The sequence below is a fragment of the Panthera leo genome, chromosome B2 (genome assembly GCF_018350215.1).
Source record: "Panthera leo isolate Ple1 chromosome B2, P.leo_Ple1_pat1.1, whole genome shotgun sequence".
Taxonomy (NCBI): Eukaryota; Metazoa; Chordata; class Mammalia; order Carnivora; family Felidae; genus Panthera; species Panthera leo.
This window is the reverse complement of record NC_056683.1, coordinates 111442294-111460197: the sequence shown is the minus strand read 5'-3', so window position 1 is coordinate 111460197 and position 17904 is coordinate 111442294. Positions and strand designations below refer to the sequence as shown.

Below are 17904 nucleotides of genomic sequence, written 5' to 3'. Positions count from 1 at the left end.
CATTTCCAACGTAAATTTTAAGTGCAGGACAGAATAGTTTAGTTACCATAAGAAAAGCACAGAAGATAGTCCCTTATTTGCTCTTTCTAGCCAAATAACACTGGATGCCAGAAGCAAAAACAAAAACAAAAACAAAACAAACAAAAACCCTTCACTTATTTCACTATTTAGTATCGCTTGAGTTGTATTTTTATATGATTTCCCACAGTTCGTCAAAGCATCAATTGTCCCTGAGTGAATCTGTAGACAAAGAGATTGACATTCTGCCCTCCAAAGCTAATTTGGCAACTGCAGATCTCAATTTAGTTTCCAAATGAGTTCCAGGGGTCATGTTAGGATAATGGTTTACAGTGAAGGATATGCTTTTGATAAGGTTATTGCAGACTAAGAGCACATGTGGCTGAACTGTACGTAATTCTCAAGTAAGCTTGCCAACTGTTTCAGGACCTTAGGACCTACTTAACAGGAAATCATTCCATTGTGGATCAATTGTTCCAAGGTTTTAAGAAAATTGCAGTGGTTTTCAACATTAAAAAATATATGTATTTTTTAAATTTAAAGCCCTCAAACTCACAATGCAAACATATTTTCATAGTTTTACGTGGGATCTGTAAATAATAAGCCTATAAATGCATGACTGTTTTGGAGACAGCAAACAATGCTCTTCTAGGAGGATCTCTACAGACTAGACTTTGGAGACAAACAGGGATAGCAATTGTATAGTCCACATTTGTACCTGCTTTCCTTTTATTTCCAAAAAGATACTATCTTGGAATATTAATCTCTGTGCTTTTATTTTTGATACTTATATTTTTCAAACTTTCCCTAGCGTGTCACTGACATCCTCATTGCTTTAGAGAGAACTACAATTGTAATAGCAATGCAAAAAGAAAGAAATGCCTAGAGTTTCATCTTTTTTTTTTTACTTCCCAAAGACTTCCTCAAAGTCCATATCAGAAAAAAAGTTTTGAAACCAAAGTTTTTGATTTATAAGAGAAAATAAAAAGTTACTGACAAAGAATGTTTGCATAAGGAAAACCACACGTGGCATATTTAATAACAGATTGTGAAGAGAACAGATGAGACCATACAAGCCGAAACCTAAAGAGAATGTACTGGCTGTAGTTGAAGTCTTAGGAAAGGGTGTGACTTTGAATGAACAGAACATCCTGAGCAATGTGGATTGCAGCTCAGTCAGCATTCTAAGGCTGACACATTGAACTTCGCTAGAAGTACAGGGACTCGGGGGAGCCAATACCCAGAGATCATTCTGCTACACCAGGGAGATGCTCAACTTGCCTATTCTCATTGTTCTCTCAGGGGTTTTCTACCAACATTTTATGTGCTTGATGCCTGTGAATCATCTGGCAGAAATAATGCTTGTTCATGCTCAAAACTTTGCTAATACTCATGCAGACTCTTCTGTGTGAAAGGTCCTCCTTTCAATATCCAAAACATGTTTAAGTCCCACAAAATACAAGATGGGATTCTTCATATCCACACGGGCATTTGGAGGGAGAATCAGCAAGCAGGAAAGACATCACGTTAAGAAAGTATAAACTAAAAAAAAAAAAGTATAAACTAAAGCAGTTAATTTACTAGAGTCACAGAAACTGCAGATGTCATCTAGTTCTAGTGGAGAGAGAATGTTGACTCATGAAAGGAAACAGCGGAATTGTGAAATGGTTTTTCACTGTTTTAATCACGGAAGAGGGCCAAACTCTAAGTGGGAATTCTCAGATATGACTTTAGTTCTCAATCAGAGCTGCACTAGGCATACCACAGCTTCATTATTCTGGGCATAAGATTCCTCAGCTTCTGTAAATCATTTATCATAATAATAAAGAAATTGCACAAATAAACTAAAATTAGAGGCATAGTGAGTCAGCTCCATCATGGAAAAGGTATGGGGAGGTTTCTGGAAAGTATTTGCCACACAGAGGAAGGCTACATATGACTTGGGTATTAAAGGTTGAACTTAACCATAAATTCTTCCCAGAGCTCTGAGTAATCTGTTTTGTTTCTTCACTTGATACCTTGGTTAGAATCACTATCAAGTACTAAATCAGGTAACCAGTTTAGATATGCACAAATATCAAGATCTACACTGGGATCCTTGCTTCAAAGGATAGACAGAAAACAGGAACTCTCCTCATGCTCTGTTTAAAAGTTCTGGATAATCTAGGGGTGCCTGAGTGGCTCAGTCAGTTAAGCATCTTGACCTTTGGTTTCAGCTCACATCATGATCTCATGGCTTCTTGGGTTTGAGTCCTGTTTTGGGCTCTGTGCTGGCAGTGAGGAACCTGCTTGGGATTCTCTCTCTCTCTCTCTCTCTCTCTCTCTCTCCCTCTCTCTCTACCCCTCCCCCATTTGTGCTGTCTCTGTCTCTCGCAAAATAAATAAATAAACTTAAAAAAAAATTCTGGATAATCTAAGTCTTCCAAATTAAAGTATGTTTAATGGACAAATTGAAATATCATACAGGAATTTATTAGAAATGAAATAACTCGGGCTTCACTCCAAAGGAATCAGAATCTGTATTTTAAAAAGATCTTCAGGTGAGTCCTATGATTTTTTTATCTTGAAAAACACTGATCTTGGTGGCCAGTTGCTTGGATTACTTTCTTTGTGCTTGTTACCAGCACAGATTGCTGGGCCAGCTCTGAGAGATGTTGATTCCATTAGCCATGCAATAGTGGAGTAGAAGGTAACACTTCCAGGAGCTTTATTTGGTCGAGTTAGAACTAGTTACTGAATTCCACACTTTTAAGATTTGATTTCATTCCAGTGAGCACTGTTCATATGTCAGCCATTTCCTTTGGCCCTGGGATGAATAAACCATGATCCCTATATTGAAGAAGGGACAGTTAAGTAAACACATACTTAGAACATATTGATCAGAGCAACTTGTTGCATTTGTTTTATGATGTATCAGATAGGCTTATTTATAAACATCTAAAATGCTCTTGATTCTGTAATTCCTCACTGTTATGTAGTAGACATAACTACAGTGGCATTCAATGGCAGACATTCTCCTGAATAATGATGATGATACATGGCCTTTTGGCAATTTGAAGTTTAGTAGGAAAGATGGAAATGTAAATAAATATTATAATACTGTGTGAAAACTAACTCACTTATAAAGTTATACACAGACATTTAGCATTTTTAAAATTCTCATTTACCATATTACATTTTGATTCAGTAATGTATACGTCATTTGACAATCTCATTTATCTCCCATAAGCAATGTTATGCTGGCCTCATAGGATAAAATAGGAGGCAAGCCCACTTTACTCTTTGAAAGAGTTTGTGTGAGATCGGTATTACAACATTCTTAAATGTCTTTAACAATTCACTAGACAAGCCATGTGGAGCTGAAGGGTTTTGGGTTTTTTTTTTCCCTGTCAAAATGTTTTAATTAATGACTCAATTTTTATTTATTTATTTTATTTTAGAGAGAAAAAGAAAGAGAGAGAGAGGGCAAGAAGGGGAGGAGCAGAGGGAGAGAGAGAGAGAATCTCAAACAGGCTCCATGCTCAGCGTGGAGCCCCATGTGGGGCTTAATCCCATCACCCTGGGATCATGACCTGAGCTGAAATCAAGAGTCAGATGTTCAACTGATTGAGCCACCCAGGTACCCCTAATGATTCAATTTTTGTAATGTATAAGATTATTCAGGTTTTAAATTTATTTGAACTGTATCTTCCACAGAATTTGTCCATTTCACCGTGATTGTCCAATATACAGGCTTAACCTTGTTCATAATACACTCTATCTAATCTGTGGGTCCTTTGTGATATTAGCAAAATGTGTATTTACTTATATTTTCTCCTTGATCTCTCTTGATAGGGTTTTAAACACTTTTATTAATATTTTTGAGGAAACTAATTTGGCTTTACTAATTTTTTTTTTCTGTTATCTGTACATTGAGCTCTGGTCTCTTCATTATTTCAATCCTTCTACTTTTGAGGGGTTTCAACTGTTGTTCCTTTACTAGTTTCTGGGTATAAAAGCTTAGATCATTATTTTTTTAACATTTCTTCTCTGTTAACATCTCCATGTAAAGCCATATGTTATACTGTAAGCATTGCTTTACCTTCATTGCCCCAGATTTTCAGCTCAAAATATTTTTTAGTCTCCATCCCAACCTATTGGGTTTATAGGTTATTTAGAAGTGGACTGCTTATTTTCTAAATAGTAGCAGATTTTCTAGCTTAATTCCACATTGATCACAAACTACCTGCTGGATAATTGCAAATAATCCTATATTTTGACTTTCCTCCAAAGACAGAAAAGACTCATTTTATAATTGAATATTATTTGTGCCTTTGAAAATAATATGTATCCTTTTACATAGGTAGGTATGTTCTACATATGTTTATTAAGTGTGTTGTGTTGTGTAGATACTCTATATACTTTTTGAATTTTGACCCGATTGATACATTCAGACAGGAGTTAAAAATCTACCACTGTGATTGAGGACATGGCTGTTTTTCCTTTTAATTCTATCCAGGTTTGCTTTAGATTTTTTGCAGCTATATTATTTTATTCATAAATACTGAGTGCAATGTCTTCATGGGCATTGACCTTTTTATCATTATGGCATACCCTCTTTGTCTTTAGTGTTGTTTCTTGCTTTAAACACTACTTTCTCCGATATTAGAATTACATGATGTTTTGTGTATGTGTACACAGTACACATGTTCTAGTTTTCTTAATTTTAGATTTAAATACTTGTACTTAGGATGTATCTCTTATATACAGTACACGCTTAGGTTTTGTGTCCTTATCCAGACTGACAGTTTCAGTCTTTTAAGTGAAGTAGTTTACATTTAATGCAATTATTGATATATTTGACATTATAGCATCCATCTTGATATTTGTTTTCTTGTTCACCTTCTTCTTTTTGTTAGTTTTTCTCATTTCTTAAATTCACTTAGGTTAATCAATTATTTCTGTTATTTGATTTTTTCATCTATAGTTGGGTTTTTGGCAGTTATGCTTCTTTTAGTCATTATACCAGAAACAATATAATTATTGAAATATTGTAATCTATTATAAATATTATCTTTACCAATTTCCTTGCTAATCCTAGAAACTTAGAACACTTAAAGTTTCTACCTTTTGTGTTATTGTGTAGCTGGATTCTTGTACAGAGAAACAGGACACCACAGCTTTTTTGTCTAGGAAGCAACTATTTGTGCCGGCATAGGCTCGGAGAGCTAAGACCCAAATAGGCTGAGTCCTGAGCACAGCAGGGTATAGCTTTCTATGCAATTTCTACTTCTTTATCTCCCATATATGGTGACACATATAGTCTGATTGGACACAGTCCAAGTTACAAATTCATGTCAAAGCTATGCATATGTGTATAGGAGTTGATTGGGCCACATTGCACATTGCCTCCCTTTGTTCTGAGAAGGCCTCCACCATATTCCTTAGGGAGGGACTCTACCACAATTGTGTATGCATTTTAGTTCTATAGACATTTAAATTCCAAAAGACTTTCTTATTATGATTTTGCATTGTTTTTAACTCATGTATTTATCCTTTCTATTAACTTTCTTTCCTGAAATTCCATTTTTCTTTCTGGGTACTTTCTTTCCTTTTTCTACTTGAAGAACGTCCTTTAGTATTTCTTTTTAGTTTTTTTTTTTAAGTTTTTATTTAAATTCCACTTAGTTAACATAACACATATTAGTACTCATCATAAGTGTACACCTACTATTTCTTTTAGTGCATGTTTGCTGGTAATGAATTACCTTAGCTCCTCCTAGCTGAAAATACTTTTCTTTTACCTTTATTGCTGAACAATATTGTTGCAGGGTATGAAATTCTAGATTCCTACTTTAAAATTTTTTTTAATGTTTATTTATTTTTTGAGAGAGAGAGAGAGAGACAGAGCATGGGGGTGGGGGGTAGGGGCACAGAATCTGAAGCAGGTTCCAGGGTCTGAGCTGTCAGCACAGAGCCCGATGTGGGGCTCAAACTCACAAACCAGGAGATCATGACCTGAGCCGAAGTCGGGCGCTTAACCAACTAAGACACCCTAGCGCCCCGAGATTTCCACTTTTAAAGTACTTTATGTAAAAAAAAAAAAAGATTTCTTTCTGAGAGACAGAGACTGTTGTAGGAGTAGAGTGAGGGAGACACAGGATCTGAAGCAGGCTCTGCATTGACAGCAGAGAGCCTGACAGACAGCTCGAACCCAGGAACCTTGAGATCATGACCTGAGCCAAACTGGGCACTTAACCAACTGATTCACCCAGGCACTCCCTAAAGTACTATAGAGGTGACATTCAATTGCCTTCTGGAGTCATTGTTTCTGCTGAAAGTTTGATTATCAGTTATTTTGTTGTTTCCTTAAAGGCAATGGCTCTTTCATCTTTGATGGCTTTTAAGATTTTCTCTTTGATTTTGATTTTCAACGGAGTTACTAGGCTATACCTGAATGTGGTTTTCTTGATATTTATTCCACTTGAGATCTGAAAATCTCTTGAACCTGTGGGTTCATGTATTTAATCACTTTTGGAAAATTCTCTGTCATTGTCCCTTCAAATATCGCTACTGTCCAACTATATCTCTTTTCTTATTCTGGAAATTCAACATTTGTATACTGAGCCTGTAGCACAGCCCTATATTATTCCGACATCCTTTTCTTTTTGTGTTATATTAACTTCAGTGCTTTGGTTCAGATATTTACTATTAACCTATCCTCCAGTTTACCAATCTTGTTGTCTAATCTTTCAAATCTACTAACAAATACACCTAATGAATTCTTGCTTTTAAATATTATATTTTCAGTCCTGGAATTCCCACTTGATTCTTTATATAGATCCAGGCTCTTTGAGGGTAAATTCCTCCTCTTTAAATAGTTTATCTCCACTTTTGACCATTAGTTTCCTTAACATATTGGTTTTGTTAAGTCCTTATCAGGTAATTGAAGTATTTGCATCACCTGTTGGTCTGTCTCAATTGTGTCTGTTTTTTTCTTCATCCTGATTAATGAGGTTTTCTCTTTTAGCATGCATAGGAATTTTTTTTTAATTTTTTTAATGATTATTTATTTTTGAGACAGAGAGAGACACAGCATGAGCAGGGAAGGGGCAGAGAGAGAGGGAGACACAGAATGTGAAGCAGGCTCCAGGCTCTGAGTTGTCAGCACAGAGCCCTATGTGGGGCTCGAACTCACGAACTGTGAGATCATGACCTGAGCCGAAGTCGGACGCTTAACCGACTGAGCCACCCAGGCGCCCCTGCATAGGAATTTTTAATTGCCTGATATCATGTACCAAAAAAAAAAAAAATTGTAAAGATTAAGATAATGTTATCTTTCTCTTGAGGTGTTTCCCTTTCTCCTCAATGAGACAGATGAAGCAATGGCTGATCAGCTTATTTTATTTTAATAAAGGGCTGTTCTGTGTTGAGCCTGGATTTTAGCCCTGGTAAAGTATGTTGTACATCTCCTTTGCCCCTGGTTCACTTTAGATTTCTCAGCTCTAAGTCTAGGGTATTCAATAGAGCCTTTCTCCTATCTTCCATCTCCGTTTTGTAAGACTGCCAATTTTTTCTTACTCTGCTTTTTTAGTTTTTCTATTTATATTTGTAGTCTTATAGAATTCACTGATTTCCTAACAACAATAACAACAACAACAACAACAAACTGTCCACATGCTCAAGGCCCTTTCCCTGAAAGCCATGCTGATATTACATATCCCAGAAATAATTAACCATGGGTTCCAAGCCTGGATTCTTAGCCTCCTTACCTAATCAGAATCAGCAAATGTCCCCAACACACAGCATTTTTAAAATGTCAGCTCATCTCTGGGGGTTCTTACCTTTCCAGAGTATCATCACTTAAGATTTTTACTGTTTATGACTTGTTGGTGACTAACGGTTACAATATACACACACAAACACTATACTTTTTTTTAAAAGTCTATTTCTTGCTTCATCTCATAGCCAATGTATAAATATTTCTGTCGACCCCCTCTGCCAAAATATTTTTTTTCTGTTTTATACATTTTTCAAAGTAGAATTTGCCATTTATTTTCTTCTCTGAGTAAGATGTGAATTAAGAAAGTTGGATTCTTCGGGGATAATGAAAAATACTCTTGGACATGTTAAATTTAACATGACAATGAAATTGACATGATACCAACAGGAAGTTGGAGATGTGGTACTTTAACTTAGCAACAAAGTCAAGATTGAAGATATAAATCTGGTAGATATATGTGTAAACATGATAATTTAAATTATAACAGTGGATGGCATTTTCAAGTGAAAGAAGGTAGACAGAGAAGTAAAAAGTTTCAAGGACCTTACTCCTCACTTTAGGGGTATTAAAAATAAGTGGAAAAGTAAGCAAAGAGAACTGAAGAAGTAAGAAAATAAGCAGCTTAATTCAATACACTATTAAGGAAAAACAAGAGAAGAGAGGCAGTGACTTACCAAATTACAATAGGTTGGTTTATTTCTATTTGACGGGCAAAATTACATTATATTCAATTCTCAATAACATGTAGGACATTTTATTCTACATCCTAAAGCAAAATCTACTTGGATGGTTGGGAAGTAAACATTTTTCTAATTAGTTTAGAAATAGTTAATTGAAGTTTTCTTAGACTATATACATTTTACAGTAAGAAAAGTAAAAATAAAAAAAAATAATGATTCAGTTTTCCTCCTTATATTTGTTAAATTTAGTCTTGAATAAATTAACAGATTGAACTAATAAGTTGAACTAATTAAATTAAAAATGATTATAGCAGGTTCCTTTCCATACCATACTTTTCTGTACAAAATTGTAAAAGCAAAATTTGATGTAAGCACTGATTTCATTGAGCAGAAAATATCCAAATATCAGAGACCTCTTTCAATGAATACATTTTTTACAGAAGAAATAAAAGTGGGATTGTTACAATACTGCATTTTTTCCACACAATACTTACATCTGGTTTTAAGTATTTGCTTCCTATTGCCTACAGTGTGTGACAGTTTATCTTCTCCTTGTCTCTTATATTTGCAAGAGTGCAATTCTATTCTCCAAAGCTTAAATGGTCCATATGCTTACATGGCTTTTTAATATATCAAATTATTAAAATGAAAATTTATATGTAGATCTCAGAAGCAACTATCAAAATTATTAAAATATGACACCTTTCTAGAAGTTACTAACGTGTTCATTCTGAAACAGATGTATCATTAGGTATAATTAATTGCTTTAGGCTATGTTTAACTAGGTAAGTTTCTGATAATATAATGAAGCCTGAGAGATATGTACCTGCATCCTGATTCTCAAAGGATAAAACACAAACAAGTTGGGTTGTGTTAAGTAAAATAAACTTATTCCTTTATGCTCTGTAAATTTCTTTCTTTTTTTTAAATTTTTTAATGTTTTTTATTTATTTTTGAGACCGAGAGAGACAGAGCATGAGCAGGGGAGGGGCAGAGAGAGAGGGAGACACAGAATCTGAAGCAGGCTCCAGGCTCTGATCTGTGAGCACAGACCCCAATGCGGGGCTCAAACTCACAGACTGTGAGATCATGACCTGAGCTGAAGTCAGACACCAAACTGACTGAGCCACCCAGGTGCCCCTGTAAATTTACTTCTAAAGACAGGTGTATCATTCCCCAATATTGCCCCATAAATTATAAAAAGTAGAAACTAAGAGCTCAATAGTCATAGAAACAAAAATGTTAGAACGTAATTTCAGCCTCAGAAATAATTTATAATTGTATCACATCCAAAAAAAAACCAAAACACAGATTTTTACAGATAACCAGAAGACCACTATCTATTTTCCCTATGTATTACTATTTAAAACTTATTTCATAATGTCATCTATGTGTTTTAACAAAACATCTATTAAAATATCAACCCAGGAAGTACCACAATGTAGGTTGCATTAGGCTATTTAGTTTTAACACTAGTGTCTAAATCATTAATGTAAATAACATGGAAATAATTATTATGCAATATACATGCTTATTTGGTGTTATGTCATGTACTATTTTACATTAATTCCCATTATTTTGTTAATTTCACAGATAAAATTTTTAAAAAGCAGTTTCTCTGCTTGATCAGTTTTATTTTCTCTAAGTCTCATAATAGTAATTAAATATATTAATTGATAGATTAATAATAATGTTGGGTTTACACAGAATTTTTTTAATATTTATTTTTGAGAGACAGAGAAAGACAGCGCATGAGTGAGGGAGGAACAGAGAGAGAGAGAGACACAGAATCTGAAGCAGGCTCCAGGCTCTGAGATGTCAGCACAGAGCCTGACTCGGGGCTCAAACTCAAGAACTGTGAGATCATGACCTGTGCCGAAGTTGGACGCTTAACTGACTGAGCCACCCAGGTGCCCCTACACAGAATTTTTGATATTTTACCTATGCAACTATAGGTACTAGAGAAAACTGAAGATCAAACAGGTCAGTTCTGTGTATCATATTATTGCAAATAAGCCATTTCTTGCTTAGTGTAAACACTGGGTTGGTTAATGACTCTAATCTCTGTATTGCTTATAAAGTACATGTAGTTTAGCAGAAAAGACACTGTGGGAAATGACAACACAAAATTCTAAACTCTAACAAGTAATTAAAGTTGCCTTAATATTTTACCACTTTTTTATCACTTCTTGCCAATATTTGTTCTGAAGATGTCATCTATTTACAAAATGTTTTATGGAAATTAATACACTTCTTTCACATATAAAAAGGCTACAGAATTTTCTCCCTGATTCCATTTCCCATATTTCTCCCTCAGCCTCAAACAAACTGGCCCACTCATATGGCCAAACTATTTTTATTTTTATATTTTTGGTAGAGTTAGGAAAAAACAGTTTATATTTTGTAATCTAAGTATTATCAACAGTTTCAGGAGTCCCATTTTTGAGTTTTCATATATCTGTACATTTTTCAATCACATTGCTTCATTCTGGCACTGTATTACTTGAAGAATGTGAGGCAGTTGCAGAAGCTAAAGAATTAAATGGTATAAACACACCTTTCTCAAATCCTTTGAGTGGGAAAGGGAGGGAAAAATCTGGTACAGATAACTATATAACTCTTTCCTTTATGGTTTTCCTTTAGATTATTTGTTAAAAGGAAATTATTAAATTTTCATGGGCTCTGCAGAGTCTTGCCTTGGTTTATAAGATGGAAAGAAAAGGAAATATTAACTACTTCATTTCCAAAGGATAGACACTACCTGCCCATATGCATTAGAAGAATTCTTAGTCTCGAGTTGCAATGTTTTAGGATGTGCCCTTGCTGTGGTTTCAATGCCCATGTCCAAGGTCAGGAGATCACAAGCTTTATTCTGTGCCTGCAGTTACCATGTGGACCAGTGAGCAAAATTACAGAACATTTGTACAGCCAGCTTGGCTCAAATATATATATGTAAACTCTGATCTGCCAGATCATTTTACTCAGCTAATATCCCTAAATACCTGCCTACCAGTTTATTTTTAGGGTCATTATTCAAAATTAAAATTATTATTGAGAAGTCATTCTAGTATGGAATTTCTTTGAACAAAGTGCATTATACAGCAGTGGGGATACATAAATTGGGTAAGTGATTCAGGTCTTAGGAAGCAGGTATGGTTCTCTGGTACAGAGGAAATGTGAGTTTTAAGCAGCTATCTTGTCTGTGTCCTTCCTACAGTCACCTGAACAATTTCTTTTCATTGGTCATAGCAGATTTCTGGAAAGGACCAGCTGCTGCCAAGAGTATGGAGGACAATGCCTGGCAAGAGTCACAGAAATGCCATCTACCAGTGCAGATTTCGCAGACCTCAGTGACGACTTGTCCAAAATCTGATCATAAAACCACAGGTTCCAGAAGACTTGGTTCTATCTCATGCCATAATGTCACCCTCTTATTTTATCCTTCATCATTTGCCATTCAACAAAATAAGCAAGATTATTTATACTTGATATAAAGCCATATCACAGGGAAATAACAAACATCCTTGAAAATGCTAGAGTGCTTTGTGAAGTTTCTGTAAGCTAGATTAGAAATGTGTACTATCACTATCCCCATCCCCTACCCTCCGAGATATAAAAGCCCCGCAAGGGTGTTTCCTGGCCACTTTTTAGCTCTTTAACCTTTTAAAGCAGGTCATCATCTCTGGGTTTTAAAAATGTCAACATCTTTTCAGGGTTTTTATGCTCTAATAAGGAAAGGCTATAGAACAGTCTGTCTTTAAAAGTTAATATGAAGAAGGACAAGTTTGCAACTCTGTCAAGTGTCTACGCAAGATTTACTACTACTTGAATGAATTTACTATGACTTTGAATGAATCATCTCATTTTGCTTATTTGCTAGTAATTGCATTCCAATAGAAGAAAGATGCTGGTTTTAGAGATCTAAAAACTACAGTATTTCAATAGTAAAAGCATTCATGTTAGAAATATGGTAATTCGCATATACAAGCAAACATAAACACACTCACATGAGGACAGCATAAAAAAAAAAAAAAAAAAAAAAAAAAAAAACCTAAGTGGAAAAGCAAATATTTTAAGGCTCTCCTATATTATTTTGGAACATTTTATTCATTTATATAATTTATTAAATCTCTCCGGTAACAATTTTATTAAACTATTGTCCATTAATCCATTAATTATTTGAATTATTGCATTGCTATTTGGGTCCAAACAAGAAAACTTTTAGCAAAGTAATAAGCAATGAGGTGATTCCAAAAATTTTTAGGATTTTATCTCTGAAAAAATTCCTATTCTGCTTCAGAAATTTCTCCTAAGTCAATGTTTTAAAAGACACAGTATGGCCACTGTAATAATCATTATTTCACACTGGTTTTGCTTAAAATAATAAAAGCACACTTTGTGACAAGCTGAAACATATCTTTCATGGTAGAAAAGCAGAGATATAGATGAGGACATCTTTCAATTTACCTTCATTCGAGGTGCATCTAAGCAACAAGAGCAGGGGGAGACTCTGACTTACTTAGGAAGAGGCTTGTTAACACACTACTGATGACTCAGGCAAATCAGATGGCAAATTACCTTTGAGAGGTCCCCAGCCTCCAAATAGAAGCAGATAACAAACACATTCCAGGTAACCCAGAGGACTAGCCAGACAGCATACTGCAGAAAAGCAAGAGAGAAATAACATATAATTAATTTTGAATCAGTTGAGTAAGATTCAAATAGAACTTAAACTTTTGAACACCCAAATCTTAAGATTAGGGGAAAATGTTAGATATTGCTTCTAAGGAACAGGATGAGATGTACATTTATCTCTCTGTTGACTTTTGCTTTTTTTCTCACTGTTATGGCCTCATAGTAGCCCAAACTTGTTTAGGGATAACTTTTAGGCTTTTACACAAAATATAGAGTAGTCCATATTTATGTTTTGAGGTGGGATTATTATGTTTTCCAGACACCCCCCTCCCCCCCCCAAAAAAAAAACACTGGATGCTCCAATAGATATATCAAATAAAAACCATCAAAAAGAAGCTCCTGGGTGGCCCAGTTGGTTAAGCCTCTGACTCTTGGTTTGGCTCAGGTCATGATCTCGCTGTTCATGGGTTCAAGCCCCACATCGGGTTCTGCACTGACAGTGTGGAGCCTGCTTGAGATTCTCTCTCTTTCTCTCTGCCCCTCTCCTGCTTGTGCTCTCTCTCTCTCTCTCAAAATAAATAAATAAACTTAAATTAAAAAAAAAGAAATTCCTATCTTCCTTTAGCAAAATCAACCCCATGCATGATAATGTACAAGCTTTCTCCAAGTTATTTGGTGTCATTTTCAACTCAGTCCCATGCCTCTGTCCCATCTAAACAGCTGTATTTTTTGTTTGTTTGTTTCCTCCTTTCCTTTCTCTCTTCACTTTCTTCTTTTATTTTCTTATAATCTCCCAATACAGTGACCATTGAGTTATTATCTCTTATTTTACTCTGTTGGCTATTCAGTGTGCTTTCCCCACTGATGTCAATTTTTTCTTACCAAGATATATTTTTGAGCATTCATTCAACTGAAATGTATTAACCACCTAGAGGGCAACATGCTAAAAGGGCACTGAGAATACAAAGACCAATGATAAATTCTCCCTGAATTCAAGTCACGTGATGGAGAAAGAGAAGAAAAGAGATAATTATAAGGATCATAAAAAGATGTATAGTTTGAGCACAAGGAAGGAAAATGGGGGAAGTATGTAAAGTATCCCAAGAAAAGTAGTTTCACAAAGCTTAACAGAAGGGGTGAAACAAGCTAATTTGTGGACTTTGCCAAATAAAAGTATGGAGGTTATAAGTGCTCTGAAGAAAAGTGCTATAAACAAAGAAAACAACAGGTGTGAACTATACAGAATAAGAGAAGAGGGTATCATGCCATTTCTCTACTAAATAAATACAAATGGCCCCCATTCTTTAAATGGTGCATTCCAAAATTTTTATTTCACAGTTCAAGAACCTCTATGATTTTGTACCATTTTATTTTTTGAGACACGTCTCGGTTCATCGCTTAAGTCGTTATGGATTACAGACACGTGAGATTACTTGCTGTTCAATATACACAGAAAGTTATTTTTCACTTCTGTGCCATTTTGTGTATTATCCACCTACCCTTTAATAATTTTTCTCATTCCTAGGTATTCTTTTTACCACCTATCACTACTTTGTTTTTCACCAAAGGACAATTTAAATATCACTTCCTGAGTGATAACCAATCAGAATTGACTTGCTCTTGCTTAGTGTGCCAATGGGATCTTGCATGTCTTAATTTCATTCTGAATGTCTTCTAATTATGTGTATATTTTCCTGCAATGCCCAATAAGCTCCTTGAGAAAGGGGGTTTTTTGAAATGTATGTTTATACCCCTAAGTTGTTAACTTTGTACTTTGCACAAAATAGGTATTCAGAAACTATTTTGCAAATCAATGGAAGAATGAGAAAATTTTACTGGTTTCAGATGGAGAAACCATTCTCCCCTCCCAGACCTGATTTTTATGAGAATACTATGATCATATATGTAGTGTGAGGAATAAGAACCCTGCATGGTGAGTTTATGTAATAATAAATAGTGACTCAGATGTTTTCCCAGTGATGGATTTACCTAACTGCTAACTATGTATATTGTTCAGTGAGAATAAAGTATGAGCAGTCAACTAAATGGTTCAAGACAAAAGAAGCAGTTTAAGAGTCTGTATGAGGTGAGGGCTGGGGACTAGAAGTAGGGTTGGAAAGCTAAACAGGCTGTGGCAAGAAATGTTAATTCTAAAACAAAGATCTAATTAATATCTGAGTTTTCAGCATTGCAAAGGGTAAATTCATCTCACAATTAAAAATAAAAACTACAAACCTAGATTTATTTGACTCTGACAGATTTGGATCTAAGTTTTAGATATACAATCAAGTGTTGGGTCATACTTTTAAGGTAACAAGGTAGGAAGAAAAATTAAAAGTGTCTATAGTTTCCAGTGACTTGATTTAAGTAACTATAAAAAGAATAAAAGAATGACTGATTAAAGTGTTTTATCCTCCTTTGTTCATGCCGATACACTTCCCCCACCTTATTTAGAATGGGAAGCTAAATAAGCACTATTTTCTAAAAGCCAAAGTAGCAGAATAAGTGAAATATTTGGTAAGAATTTATGAAACATACTGTATTACATATACTAAATATTTCTGAAAAACTGTCATTGGTAGGCATACATTCTGACGGGGCATTAAATAATGTCAATTCTGTAGGCTTCCAATTGAAATTATATTGTAAGGTCTTTAAATACTGTAAATGTTATGCACATCCATGAGGTATACATGTCATAGTCACTACTTCAATATTATATTTTGAATATATAATAAGAATTTGGATTTTTCATCCAGATTAATTTAGGCATCATTTATACTTACTTACCTTACCTAAGCTTGGTTTAAAAAATCAAGCTGAAATTTCATGTTTTAGTCACCAAAATTAATAATTTTATGAAGGATAGTTAAGACAATGGGTCACAAGCAAATGAAGAGCACAGAGAGGTTAAGAACTTGGGAACCAAAGTCAAGCTCTGTCACTTGGGACCCCTGTGGCTATTTTCAAGTCTTATGGTCTCACTATACTTTAGATTACTCAAATGTAAAATAGCCTGAGTATTAGTAGCAAACACACATGGTTTATATAAAGATGGAATGACAGGGTGTTTGAAAATAGTCAGTACTTGAGTTCTTGCTACATGTTGCAATTTCATTATTATATTGCTACTTCTTTTTAATGTATTTTTATATTAGTTGTATTTATTTTTACTTATTTTTATATTAGTTTTATTTATTTATTTATTATTTATTATTTATTTTTATTTATTTAGAGAAAGAGAGAGAGAGCAGGCATGCTGGAGAGAGGCAGAGAATGGGAAAGAGAATCCCAAGCATGTTCCACGATGTCAGCACAGAGCTTGATGCAGAGCTCAATCTCATGAACCATCAGAGCATGACCAGATCCTAAATGAAGAGTTGGATACTTAACTGACTGAGTTACCCAGACTTCCCAACCACTTCTTTACATAATAGAGCAGAAATCCTCAATTTTTTAAATCTCCTTAGGATATTAAAAATATACTTTCCTCATTAATGTAAAACATCCTTCTATCTGATTGAACTTGCAGTCTAGAACCTGTTTTCTTTGAATATTCTTTTCTAGAATGTTCTTTTTTGATACAATAATGCTAATATCGATATATCAATGGCACTTTATGAAACAAACCTTTCTCCATTTAATTTCACTAAAACTATAATTTATTATTTATGACTTAGCACCCTACATAATTATAAAGCATTCTATATCTTGTTTATGAGCTGTTTTTATAGTATTTGTTAGTAATAACTTTTCAATCAGAATAATTTAGAAGGATATGTCTAGATGGAACCTCACAAATACTCTTTTCCATACCTTTGCACTTACTGGTATCATTTTCATTTCATCATATACTTTATTACAAACCAGTTAATCTCACAGTGGACTCTACATCATTAAAGATTTACAGAAGACAATTATCACCTTTAGTGGTGCAGCCCCTTTAATAAATATAGAAACTCACACTACGCTATAGGGAGTAATTCCTGTATTATTCCAAAGGCAAGGCTTTCTCACATTTAACTTTGTTCATTAACTTTCTCTCATTTAACTTCTACCCCCTTTTCTTCATTCTCCTCTTTTTACTTATTTTCTATACTTGCTTTTCTCATTTTAGTAGCTGGCGTTTGCCTAAATCAAAGCTTCTCCAATTGAATTTTGTCTTATTTCTTAAATGTAGATTTTGCATCCCCTTGTAATTTGGCCTATGAATGACTCTTATCAATTAAACCCTATTTTTCACACTGTTCTTAAAATTACTCGTCATAATTATTTAAAAGTATGAACATCTGTACTTTTTCCTAGTTGCTACAGCTACAGCTGATGTGATATAATTGACCATTGCTCAGTTTAAATATAATTGAAAATAATATCCTGCCTAGGAGAGATAACCTAACAGGATAACAAAGTATCACACTTGCCAGATGTCACCTTCCTTGTAGTTTTCTGCTATAAAACTAATTTTTCTTTAGCCTCATCTTTTCTTATGAAAAAAAAATCTGGTATTTTATGTTTCAGGTAAAAAAAAAAGGAACAACTCTGAGATATCTGTGGTAATAGAAAAATTCCATTGTATGATGAAAATCATTCTTTAAGGGCTGATTTCTGTAGCACTAAGTGGACCATTTGAGAGGCTGATTTAACTTGAATCTCCAGCTGAATGGTAAAAATCATCAGCTGAAAAGTAATTGAATCATCATGGTTTCCCTGTTGTATTTGTGACTCTAATGATGAAATCACATTAGCTGTGTAAGATAAAAATTAGTTAAGGCTGTCAATCATGACAGGCCAAAATATTGGCCAGATGCA

General features: G+C 34.5%; 1 protein-coding gene across 3 annotated transcripts in view; it reads right to left on the bottom strand.

Moving 5' to 3' along the window:
• NKAIN2 (sodium/potassium transporting ATPase interacting 2) overlaps positions 1-17904 on the bottom strand; it is a 980716-nt gene that overhangs the window by 436167 nt on the left and 526645 nt on the right. For all 3 annotated transcript variants that reach the window (XM_042939746.1, XM_042939744.1, XM_042939745.1), the window contains one exon: positions 13039-13119. In XM_042939746.1, coding sequence (XP_042795680.1) covers positions 13039-13119 — 81 coding nt within the window. The remainder of the gene's footprint in view (positions 1-13038; positions 13120-17904) is intronic.